This window comes from Lynx canadensis, chromosome C2, assembly GCF_007474595.2.
Source record: "Lynx canadensis isolate LIC74 chromosome C2, mLynCan4.pri.v2, whole genome shotgun sequence".
Taxonomy (NCBI): Eukaryota; Metazoa; Chordata; class Mammalia; order Carnivora; family Felidae; genus Lynx; species Lynx canadensis.
This window is the reverse complement of record NC_044311.2, coordinates 130,119,746-130,133,003: the sequence shown is the minus strand read 5'-3', so window position 1 is coordinate 130,133,003 and position 13,258 is coordinate 130,119,746. Positions and strand designations below refer to the sequence as shown.

At 36.3% G+C, this 13,258-nt stretch overlaps 1 protein-coding gene across 1 annotated transcript; it reads left to right on the top strand.

Annotated features, from left to right (window-relative positions):
* The first annotated feature begins 284 nt into the window (after positions 1-284).
* On the top strand, positions 285-13,258 carry HSPA13 (heat shock protein family A (Hsp70) member 13). Its single transcript, XM_030329748.1, has 5 exons — positions 285-353; positions 1,958-2,298; positions 5,938-6,151; positions 8,207-8,374; positions 10,186-13,258. The coding sequence occupies exons 1-5, from the start codon at positions 329-331 to the stop codon at positions 10,851-10,853; spliced, it is 1,416 nt and encodes a 471-aa protein (XP_030185608.1). The 5' UTR covers positions 285-328; the 3' UTR covers positions 10,854-13,258.

Sequence of the window (13,258 nt, the reverse complement as noted above, 5' to 3'; positions counted from 1 at the left end):
GTTTTTACCTCTACTTGGCTCCAGTCGCTTCAGGTTTGATTATAAATTCCAGTCCCTCTTCTTGGCTCTCCTCCACCTCAGCCTCATTGGTTCCTTAGCCCCGGCGTAGGAGGGCGGCTTAGACGTCACTGGCAGCTGTTGAATGGAAGTTCTCAGTCCTGCGACCTGACGGTAAATGAAGTCCCTTCTCTGGTTATATATGTAGCTTCTCCGACTGCGTCGGAGAAAAAGAACTACATTACCCAGTAGGCCTTGGGGCTGCGGGGTGGCGTGGGGGCGTCACCTCACGTCTGGTACAGTCATCTCAAGCCTCTTCGGCGGGACTGTGATGGCCGGAGAGATGACGATCTTAGGTCAGTGACCAGGGGTTCCCTGTGGCTGTTGCGGGCACTCGAGCGGTTTGGGGAGGCGGGGATAGGCGGGGGTGGTTGTCACCTCCTGGATCCAATTGGCGCAGTGGGAAGGGCTTCGAAAAGATGACTTAGAGTCGGTTTTTGGCTCTTCGGGTTGCCGAATTGGGGGTCGCGTCTAGAATGGCCTGGGCCAGAGTAGGCCATGCAGGGCCGGCGGCGACCCTCTGCGTACATCCCAAGGACATCGGGCCTCAGGAACAGTTCTTTTCAAATGAACGTCGATTTTGAGTCATTGGTTGAATTGAGGCCTTCGAGAGGCCGCAAGAACGTGAATCCCCAAGACCTCTTTGTAGAGGAAGGGGGAGGAGCAGCACCAGCAGCCTGAGCTGCAGAGTCCTGGGATGCTGCTGCATCTTGAGAGGTCAGGCCTCTTGGATGTGTGGTCTGATGCTCTTTCCACCCATCTAGTTTAGCAATTAATCCTCCCCGAACGGGAAAACGATGAAATGTTTCTGAAGTTTCCCACGTAGGAGCAAGTGGAAAGTGGGGTTGGCGCTTGATGTCCTTTTTTTCTTTCTTTCTTTCTTTTTTTTTTTTTTTTTTTTGAGTTATGTGTTGAAGATGAGCGTACAGTTAGTGAAACAGACTCCTACCGATTGACGTTTGGGGTCGTATGTAACACGTATGGATATTCTCTCCTGAAAACAAATAACAGATTAATTGTAATTTCAAAGTGGCATCTTTCTTCATCACTTATGTTTACAATCTGCATGGCGTTTGTTCATATTTGTGTGTTTTTGTTTTTGTTTTAATCAATTAATATTAGTTGAGCCTCTGCTATTTGCTAGGAGCCATTCCTGGTGGAGGGGATACAACAGTGAACAAAACCTGCCTTCAAGGCGCTTTATGTTGCCTTCAGGGTTCCACATTTAGGGTTCTCTTTCCCTACATATTAACTCCTCAAGAAGTATTCCTTAATTCCTGTTTAAATACAAGAAGTTAACTGTGTTCTGTTGTAAAGTGACAGTTTAATATTTAAACAACTTTCAAAATCATTTTACCAATTTATCCCGTTCATTCTTTTGGAAAGAGAAAGGAGATGAAGGGTTAGAGTTTTACCCCAACGATAATAACAAAGTTTTTGCTGTGGAAATTTTAATAATGAAATTTCTTTTTAATAATGATAATTAAAGCTGTGTAGAAAGCTATAAGATCTAAATACCAAATGATCAAGAATTTGAAATGCACGTATATTTAACATTTATCTAGCTTTCGCTAGAGATAAATGGGTTTTCCTGTCAGCGTCAGCACAATTAAAAGTTTTTACTTCTCATTCACCAAGGTGAAGTACACAGACCTACAACTAGAGGAGTTTTTTGTTGTTGTTGTTGTTCCTTCATTTTAATTGTGTTATGATCACTTTGCATTATGAAAAACTTGATGCCTGAGAGAATTGTTACCATTAGTACTATAAAAGAAAATATTTTGAGAGTGTGGATTATTAGTCTTATCTCAAAGAGTGATATTAAAGGGAGTTTGCTATAGTAATTTAGCGTATCATACTAGTTTACTAAGACCTATCTTTTAATTTGCCTGTATTTCAGGATCAGCTGTTTTGACTCTCCTGTTGGCTGGCTATTTGGCACAACAGTATTTACCATTGCCTACTCCTAAAGTGATTGGCATTGACCTTGGCACCACCTACTGTTCGGTTGGGGTGTTTTTTCCCGGCACAGGAAAAGTAAAGGTCATTCCAGATGAAAATGGGCATATCAGTATACCCAGCATGGTGTCCTTTACTGACGATGATGTGTATGTGGGTTATGAAAGCTTAGAGCTCGCAGATTCAAATCCTCAGAACACAATATATGATGCCAAAAGATTCATAGGCAAGATATTTACCCCAGAAGAGCTGGAGGCTGAGATTGGCAGATACCCATTTAAGGTAAGTGATTAGGCTAAAATCTATTTTAATTTTAGTTCAGCATATTGTTGCAAATGATGCCTTATACAACATTCTGTTTCGCCCTAATCTGCGTGGAAGTCATGTTACAACGAGCAGACCTACAGCAATTCCAGAATGAGTTGATTCATTGGCTCCACAGTGCTATCATGGACTCAGAGCCTCAGCTGTATCCTTGCTCTGCCATCCTCAGAGTGTCTACTTAGCTCTCTGTTTCATTGTAGGAAAAAGCTGAAGCCCCCATGTACTATGGATCAATGGCCAGATAGCCAGATAGATGGACAGATGCTTTGTGTGTGTTAGGTTATACCCATTTGTGTACTTAAAAAAAAGAGAGAGAGATCATACTAGGCATAGCTGTTTTATGACTTGTTTGAAACTCAACAATGTGACCTGGACAGTTGGATAATAGGTTCACATTGTTTTCATGGACACTTGGAACGGCTATTCCTATATTTGTCCATTCTCAATAAGTGCACATTTTATTTTTTCCCTGGTTTTCCACTTATGTTGTAACTTCTTTGAGTAGCCTTGTACATATATCTTTGTGTTCTTCTTGATCATTTCCTAAACTGGAATTGTAGAAGTAGGAGAATTCGAGTTCTCTGAGTACTTTGATTGATATTGTCAAATTGTGCGCTGAAAGGTTGTGTGTCTTAACTATCTTTTTTAGAATGCTTATGTCTTCCCTAGTTACTATTTTTTAATCTTTGCCAATAAATAAGTGAAAATGGTATCTTATATTAATTTTTCATTCCTTTGATTTTTAGTGAGGTCAGATTTTTTTTTTTAATATGTTCATTGGCATTTTTATTTTCTTTAGAATCCTATTTTGGGGTGTATGTTTTTTTATGACTATAAAATACCTTTGTGATATGTTTTCAGTGTTTTTTTTTGTTTCTGATGTTCTTTTTATTTAACTGATGCTATATAATTTTGCTTTTGAGCTTTCAAGAATGTTAAATTTTCAAGACACCTGAGTGGCTCGGTTGGTTAAGCGTCTGATCTCACAGTTCATGGGTTCGAGCCCCGCGTCAGGCTCTGTGCTGACAGCTCAGAGCCTGGAGCCTGCTTTGAATTCTGTGTCTCCCTGTCTCTCTGCCCCTTCCCTGCTCATGCTCTGTCTCTCTCTCTGTCTCTCAAAAATAAATAAACATTGAAAAAAATTTTTTTTTAAAATGTTAAATTTTCATGTGGCAAATCATCTTGAAATTAAAAAAAAAAAATGCTTATAGACTCTTACAGACTTACAATGCCCTTTTCCATCCTATCCATTTGAATTTTTTTCTAATACTTTCACTTGAGCATTTGTAAGGTTGTGTTTTGATGTTTTTTCTTTTAAATATTTTAATTCTTTTTTTCATTATGGTAAGTGTACTCTTTAATCCCCATCGCTTATTTTATCCATACCCCCGACCCATGTCTTTTAAATATTTAAATGTTCTTTCCATAGAGGGTTTCTTTTTCTTTCTTTTTTGGTAATTATGAAGTGGAATTCTAAACGAATAGGTTTTAAAATTAATAGCTGTATCAGTGCTGCTTATTGAATAAAATTCTCAGATTTTTTATGCATATACAAAGGAGAACATAAATTTACCCCATGTATTTCTTATATTTATTTCTTTGTTCTTTTTTAGCTTTATTCTTAGAATCTTTTATTAATTTATAAATCTTTTGTAAGCAGTGCTTAAATTATATAAAGCTATACATGTCCTCAAAATTATGATTTTGGGTGTATTACGTATTGATGCAAGTTATTTTTTCCCTGACTTTTAGGATATAACTGACATACAGCCCTGTATAAGTTTATGGTGTACAACATAATGATTTGACTTAAATATGTTGTGAAATGTTTAGCACAATAAGTTAACATCCATCATCTCATATAGATACAGAAGAAGAAATAAATTTTTTTCCTTTGTTGTGAGAGCTCTTGGAATTTATTCTCTCAACAGCTTTCATATATACCACACAGCGGTATTAACTCTGGTTATCATGTTGAACATTATGTTCCCAGTACTTGTTTACCTTATGACTGGAAGTTTGTACCTTTTTGTTTTGACCACCTTCATCCATTTTGCCCATGCTCCCATCCCCTACCGCTGGTAAACCAGCTGATAAACCAGCTTATCTGAGTTTGGTTGTTGTTTTAGATTCTACACATGAGAGATCATATAGTGTTTGTCTTTCTCTGACTTATTGACACTTAGTGTAATACTCTCAGGGTCCATTCATGTTGTCACAGACAGAAGGATTTTCTTTTTCATGGCTGAATAATATTTCATTATGTGTGTATATCAACATTATCCATTTATCTGTTGATAGACACTTAGTTTGTATTCATGGCGTGGCTATCGTAAGTAAATGCTGCTGTGAACGTGGGGGTGCAGATAGCTACACAAGGGTATATTCCCAGAAGTGGAATTGCTGCATCATATGGTAGTCCTAGCTTCAGTTTTTTGAGGAACTTCTGTACTGTTTTCCAACACAGAGTTATTTTCAGTTTTTGTTGTTGTTGTTAAGCTTCTAAGTGTTTTGATTTTTTTGTTGTTGTTTGTTTCACCTGGGCTCTGAGGGTATGGTGTCTTATTTTTGTTTTTCCCAGATACGTCTGTTTTAATCGTAGCTTGTTTTTGTTTTTCCCAGATAGGTCTGTGGATGGTCAAGTTTTCTTCATTGAAACCTATTATACAGTCTAGAGCGATGAGAGTAAAGTTCTTATAATTTCTTAGAAGAGACTAATTGTCTTTACTATTGATATTAATATAGTCTGTTGGTGAAAGTGGAATAGTATGTTTTAGAATTAATCTATTTCTTTATTTTTATTTAATTTATTTTTTAAAGTTTATGTATTTTGAGAGAGAGAGAGCATGCATGCACAAGCAGGGGAGAGGGAGAGAGAGAATCCCAAGCAGGCTCCACACTGTCAGTGAAGAACCAGACTAGAAGCTTAATCCCCCACGAACCGTGAGATCTTGACCTGAGCCAAAATCAGAAGTCAGATGCTTAACCGACTGGGCCACCCAGGTGCCCCTCATCTAGTTTTTTAAATATACAACCACATTAGCAGGGATAAGGAGCTAATACATGATACATGTTTTCGTGGAAATAAGAATGTAAATGATACTTGATTCTTGGATAAGAACATAATGAACTACTAAAATGATTCGTGTTAATATGTACCAGAACATTTGTTCAGTTATCAATTATTTTTGGAAACAAGTTAATTAAAAGAAGATCCTGGATCAAATACATGATCCAGCAACTTTTATTCCTTATATTTCACCTTTTTTCTTTTATTCGTTTAACAAATATATATTGAAGATCTTCTGTGTTCCATTTATATGCTTGGTGATGAATTTGGTTATTCTGCTGTTATTGAAAGCTATGGTGTTAATTCACTTTACAGATTTTGAAGTATAACTTTTAATAACTTCTCATCTTGGTAAATGACAGATTACAAAAAATTTTATGACCTTATGAAGTTAAATTTTTATTGAATAAGTCCAGTGTGTATGTATGTATGTGTTTAAGTATATGTGTGTGGATGTGTACGCACACAGTTTTACATTTCTTTCTGTCCTTTTTGTTTTGTTTGTTTTTTACTAATCCTATTCATAGGTTTTAAACAAAAATGGAATGGTTGAGTTTTCGGTGACAAGTAATGAGACCATCACCGTTTCCCCAGAATATGTTGGCTCTAGACTACTGTTGAAGTTAAAGGAAATGGCAGAGGAGTATCTCGGAATGCCAGTTGCTAATGCGGTTATTTCTGTACCAGCAGAATTTGATCTAAAACAGAGAAATTCAACAATTGAAGCTGCTAACCTTGCAGGTAATACCACCCTTGCCTGTGTTGCATTTTTTCTCAAAATGTTCTTATTTTGAAAATCTTCTGTAGTAAGGTATATCACTTTGCAAACCACCTAATTATCTAGGCATGTAAATAAACCCAAAGGAGGTAAATTAGATGGATTTTGATATACATTTAAAGATAAAAATTAAAAAAATTCTATAGCGCAATGTAAAATGCAACATATTATGACGACGGCCAATAAGATAGTCCTGTGACAAAGACTGAGGACATGGGTTCATGATAGCAGTGAGGAATTTTTTTTATAAATTTTCTTTAATGTTAAGATGAGTGTAATATTTATATATTTTTTTTTTTAATCTGAGGTGGAAGAGAACTCATTTAAAACCATTCAGCAAATATTGGGTCCCTTGGCAAACAAAACATAAATCCCTGTTTCCGTGGAGCTTCTATTCTATTGGAGAGAAACAGAAAGTCTGTATTAAAAATAAGTATATTATGGGGTTTCTCACCCCTAGCATATTTGGGCCTAGATAATTCTCTTGTGGGGAACTGTCCCATGCATTATAGGAGAGTTAGTAGCATCCCTAGCCTCTGCTCACTAGATGCCAGCAGCACCAGCCTCTCCAGGACGTGGCAGTCATCTGTCTTCTGGCATTGCCCAGTGTTCCCTGAGGGCCAGAATTGCCCCTGGTGCAGAGCCCTGATAAATGTGTATCAGAAAGAAATGTGCTATGGAAGACAGAACAGCATAAGACGAGAATTGCTGGGAGTGGTCAGGAGGTGGGGGACTTGGGTTTTACAGTGGCCAAGTAGGCCTCCTTGAGAAGGTGACATGTAAGCAGATTTGAAGGAGGTGAGGTTGTTAGGCAAGCAGATATACAGAGGAAGTCTGTTGCAGGAGAGAAAACAGTCATTTAGCAGCCATAAAATGGGAATTTGCTGGCACATGTGAAGATGAGAAGTAGGTAGTGTGGCCAGAGCAGAGTGAGTGATGAAGTCAGAGAGCTAAAGGAAATGGTGTTAAGGTTTTTAAATAAATTCTTCAGAGTTTGAATAGTTTTTTATGGTTCCTGATGCATAATAGCATATTGCTTTCTAAACCACTCATTAAGTGTGGCACTTAGGGTAAAGCAAGAAATTTGCACAAAGAAATCTGAACTTTCACTGTTCACTGTAATGTTTAACATTATCTTCAAGATCAGATTGCTGTATATTTCAGATTTGCATTTGAGGGTCCTAAATTTTTTTTTGAGCGTCCTAAATTTTAAGTCTACTTTTTGCGTCATTGTGTCTATTGAAATATTTCATCTAATTTTTTATCTATTTATCTGCTTGTTTTTATCAGAGTCTTTTTTTTTTTTTTAAGTTTCTTTATTTTGAGAGAGACAAAGGGCAAGTAGGGGAAGGGCAGAGAGAGAGGGAGTGAGAGAGAATCCCAAGCTCAGAGCCCAACACGGGGCTCGATGCCACAAACTGAGATCATGATCTGAGCCGGAATCAAGAGTCAGATGCTTAACCAACTGAGCCACCCAGGAGCCCCTGTCAAAGTCATATATATGTATATATGATATATATATATAATACATATATATATATATCATATATACATATATATGACATATGTATATGACATACATATATGATATATATCATATGATATATATATGATGTTTTATTTATTTTTGAGAGAGAGAGAGAGAGAGACAGTGCAAGCGGGGGAGGGGCAGAGAGAGGGAGACACAGAATTTGAAACAGGCTCCAGGCTTTCATTTCCACAGCAATTTATTATAGCACGTAATGATTAAGCTTTTATTGCTTATGTATTCCCAAGTAAAATAATGAAAATTAGAAGAAGCTAAGAGTTTTTTTTAATTAAATATTAATTAATAAAGACTAGAATGATACATTCTACTGAATCTGGGCTTTTCTTTTTCTTACCTTAATAAAAGCCATTGTTACTCATTGGGGTTCATGCTTTAGAAAACACACTAACATTGTGTGAGGTTGAGTGGGAAGAAATTTTGATAATGGTGTCCTCCGATGAATTGTTCTTGCTTCCAACCAATCTTACAGGACTGAAGATCTTGAGGGTAATAAATGAACCCACGGCGGCAGCTATGGCCTATGGCCTCCACAAGGCTGATGTCTTTCACGTCTTGGTGATAGATTTGGGCGGAGGAACTCTAGATGTGTCGTTGCTAAATAAACAAGGAGGAATGTTTCTAACCCGAGCAATGTCTGGTAAGAAAAATACAGGGAGACTAAAAGAGGTTCACACAATGTTTTCCTTAGCACACCTAATGTGTTAAATGTTTATTTAAAAATTTTTTTCAGTGTACTTTGACTTCATTTTGGTAATCTATGTATGTAATTTTATAACCACCATTTGTGTATTTTTACAGCAAAAAGTAAAGTCTAAAAAAAATGGGTATCCTACATGGTAGATAAATATACTGCCAGTTGTAGTTCACTAAGCCAGTAGGACTTGATGGCTGTGGTGAAGGGGACAGAAAGCAAGAAAAACCCTTTAAAATGAAGAGTGATCAGTTTATTTCATTTGATAATATATTTTACAAAATAGATGTCTTTAGAAAATCTAATACTATTAACAGTATTCTCTAAGAAATAAGAGGATTTTGCACTCTAAGTCTTTCTTTAAAGGTTTTGTTTTAATTTAAGGAACTGAGCCTGTCTTGAAAGAGAAGTTGTCAGTTATAGGTTGTCTAACTCCTGCTTTTTTCTTTTTCCTAACTGGATTCTTTAGAACCAAGTTCAGTGCCAGGGGTTTGTACCACATTAATCTTTTCCCTTTACATCTTTTTTTTCTTTTAATTTCAGCTCTTAAGCAAGCAAACATGTTATAAAAAGACAAAATGTCTACTGCTACTTTTTAATTATAAGGACTTTCTTCTTTTGAGAATAATGGCAGTCAGTTTTTAAATTGCAATTAAAAGCTAATCTGTTGTCAATCTTTATCTTCTGAAAAATTATTTGATATCATTAAGAAATATTTCCTTTTCTATCATTTAAAAATTTTAACCATGGGGGAAGGGAAGGGGAAAAAAATAGTTTCAAACAGAGAGGGAGGCAAACCATAAGAGACTCTTTTTTTTATTTTTTTTTTATTTTTTTATTTTTTTTTTCAACGTTTATTTATTTATTTATTTTTTTTTTTTGGGACAGAGAGAGACAGAGCATGAACGGGGGAGGGGCAGAGAGAGAGGGAGACACAGAATCGGGAACAGGCTCCAGGCTCTGAGCCATCAGCCCAGAGCCCGACGCGGGGCTCGAACTCACGGACCGTGAGATCGTGACCTGGCTGAAGTCGGACGCTTAACCGACTGCGCCACCCAGGCGCCCCAAGAGACTCTTAAATACAGAGAACAAACTGAAGGTTGTTGGGGTGGCCAGGGGAGAGGGGAAAATGGGTGATGGGCATTGAGGATGGCACTTGATGGGATGAGCACTGGGCGTTGTGTGTAAGCGATAAATCATGGGAATCTATTCCCGCAGCCAAAAGCACACTGTGTACATATGTTAGCTAACTTGAAAATAAATTATATTTAAAAAATTAAAACTAAGAAAAATAAAAATTTTAACCAGATATGCACTGTTTTTAAATAGAACACATTTTAGTTAAAATCTTTTTAACCCAATTATTTTTTTTTTTTTCAACTTTTTTTTATATTTATTTTTGGGACAGAGAGAGACAGAGTATGAACGGGGGAGGGGCAGAGACAGAGGGAGACACAGAATCGGAAACAGGCTCCAGGCTCCGAGCCATCAGCCCAGAGCCCGACGCGGGGCTCGAACTCCCGGACCGCGAGATCGTGACCTGGCTGAAGTCGGACGCTCAACCGACTGCGCCACCCAGGCGCCCCGAACCCAATTATTTTTAATCAGTTTTTGTATGAATAAAATCTTAATAGTTAAGTACATTAAGCAAGAGATGTATGTCTAGAATATCATTTCCATACCTACTACAGACATGTATATGCATATACACATACAAATGCATAAATGTAATATGAACTTTTTTATTTCTAACTTAGGAAACAATAAACTTGGAGGACAGGACTTCAATCAAAGATTGCTTCAGTACTTATATAAACAGATCTATCAAACATACGGCTTTCGACCCTCTAGGAAAGAAGAAATTCACCGATTAAGACAAGCTGTGGAAATGGTCAAATTAAACCTGACTCTTCATCAGTCTGCTCAGTTGTCAGTATTACTAACAGTGGAGGAAAAAGACAAGAAAGAACCTCAGAGTAGTGACACTGAACTGCCAAAGGACAGATTTTCCCCCGCTGATGGCCACCATGTGAACAGTGTGTTTGGAGCTGGCCTTTCTGAAAAGAAAAGTGGAGAAAGTCAGGTGTTATTTGAAACAGAAATATCACGGAAGCTCTTTGACACCCTTAATGAAGATCTCTTCCAGAAAATACTTGTACCCATTCAGCAAGTACTAAAAGAAGGCCACCTGGAAAAGACTGAGATTGATGAGGTGGTTTTGGTTGGGGGCTCTACTCGTATTCCTCGAATCCGCCAAGTCATTCAAGAGTTCTTTGGAAAGGATCCCAACACTTCTGTAGACCCTGACCTGGCCGTGGTGACAGGAGTGGCCATCCAAGCAGGGATCGATGGAGGCTCTTGGCCTCTTCAAGTCAGTGCTTTAGAAATTCCCAATAAGCATTTACAGAAGACCAACTTCAACTGAATTATAGAGGGATGATTATTTGTGATTGTCTCATGATCTCTTCCTCCTTATCAGACCACCTCCTCCAATAAAGAAAAATCTGTAAAATAATCTCACAAATTTATCTGAAAGGGAACATTTAGATACACAGAAATTTTACATAACATTTTGTTTTAGGATGAAATGTGACCAGATTGATCCTATTTGATTTTGGAGAGATCACATTCCAACAAATACTTCTAAAATGACAGAATTGAGGTAAAACTCTTAAAGGAGCATGGGTGGCTTTGTTTTTTGGATTCTGGAAGTAGATAACCATATGCACTTAACGTTGTATTCTGTAAACATTGCCTGGTGCCAATTTTACAATTCCCAGTTCTCACTAAATTGTATTAGCAGGAGCTGGTAATTGATTGACTTGGTCATCACATGTAACTATTAGTTTGAGCTATACTTGAAGGACAGTATTGGTGTCAGATTTTTACATTGGCTGGGAGATAGGCAGTATTATTAATATAAGCTGCATATGTAATATTCAGTAACTGACATGTATGTAATAAATTTGCTTTCACAAATTCAAACTTACGTTATTTATTCAAATGTTTCAGTACCAGACAGTAAAAGTAACCAACTTACACTGTAGTTCCTTCATTTGTTATACATTATTTGCTTGGATTTCCATGATTCTGCCTGGTTAGAAAACAGGAATTATTAATTTGATTTGATACATGTCTTAATGTCATAATAAAGCCATCATCACTATCTCTTTTTTGTTATCCACAGTGTTTGCAGACTTGGTAATTAGCAGTAGTTAGCTACAGTATTTATGTTTTTGTTTTTGTTTTTGTATCTTTATTTTCAGTGAGCCCTGGACACTGTAGCTTGCATTTAAACTATCAAATCCTACTTGATTCAGTTTCTACAGAGATTTTACCCCATGTTATTTGACCGAAGATCATTTGTAAAATCCTTATTACTGTTTCCCACTATCATTTTACAATAGTCACTCTTGGACTGTTTTTAGCCTTAAGGTTAGTATGTGATGAGAGCAAAAAAAAAAATTGTGAATATTGGAAGTAATGTTGCAATCTAATGTGGAAGGCAATGTGGAAAAATTTCTACAAATCAGCATTTGTAGCAGTTTTGTTTTGCTTTTGTTTGTTTCTGTTTAGAAAAGCTACAGGGACCAAGAAAGAAAATATAGCAAGCAGTTCTGTTTCTGAGATGCCCATATTTAAAGATTTTTTTTTTTTTTTCTTAATACAAGCATGCTTCATACCATATTCAAAGATTATACTCTGGTCAACATGTTTGTTGATGGAAAGTATGTCTGCTTTATATCCATTGTTGAATTTAAAGGCTGTTGAATTTCCAATCACTGAAAAGAGAACTAAGCAAACTCATTTCAGCAACATCAAAACAATTCAGCTACTCATAATAAAAAGCTGAATGTTAATATTTTTCGCAGATCTAAAAAAATAATGTTAGCAATGAGATTGCTGTTAAGACACAATTTCAATCAAATAGTTTGTGTACGGAATGTCAAGTAGGTAGGAAAAAAATGTTTGTTGACATATTTTATTTTAGAACTAACAGAGAAATGCCAAAGATGAATCCTTCACTGCATTATGAAAATATTTGAGTGTTCTTTCAGACGAAATGAATCTGTAATAGATTTTAGAATTGGAAAAGATCTTTTTGCAAAGGTCTTTAAGAAAAAAGTGTTCCATCTGTCAAAATCTCCACATAAAATATCAATTTTAACCTGAAGAATTTTGACATTTTTTTTTAAAAAAACCTTGACTTTATCAAATACATGAGATAGTTTAGGACAACGTGTTAGGGCAACAATTTGTTAAAAAAGGGCAGCTAATCTCATATACTAAAAAGCGAATTTAAATAATTTGTGTCTGAAAAATAGAATGGCAGTGTTGGAATTTGGGGGCAGTGTTTAGCATATTCTCTAATATAGTTACACCTTTAAAAATACGAAGTAATGTCTGTCTTTGATCATATTTTAGGGGGCTATATATAAATGGTCTTGAAATCGATGTAGTTTATTTATTTAAAAGATAAAAATGCTTCCTGAAAGGGATATTTATGCCTAATCTGAAAACATTTTTCATAAAGCAAACCTAATACATTTTGGTTGTACATCTAGCTAGTGTTTTTTGAAGTGCATAACTTTTTAAATATTAACTGTTGTATGATTAGAATATGTGAATGAGTAATTTATTTTGTATCAGGAATGTTTTGGTACTGTGTTTTCACTCAAACCACTGACTTAACAGATGCTACTGTGTATCACATGTACTGAAAACTATATAGTTCTTGTGCATAGCAGATTGTGCCTCTTAAATTTGTGTGTGTACAGGTAATTCACATTTTAATGTAAATAAATACCACTTTGAAGTTTGTTTTTTAAA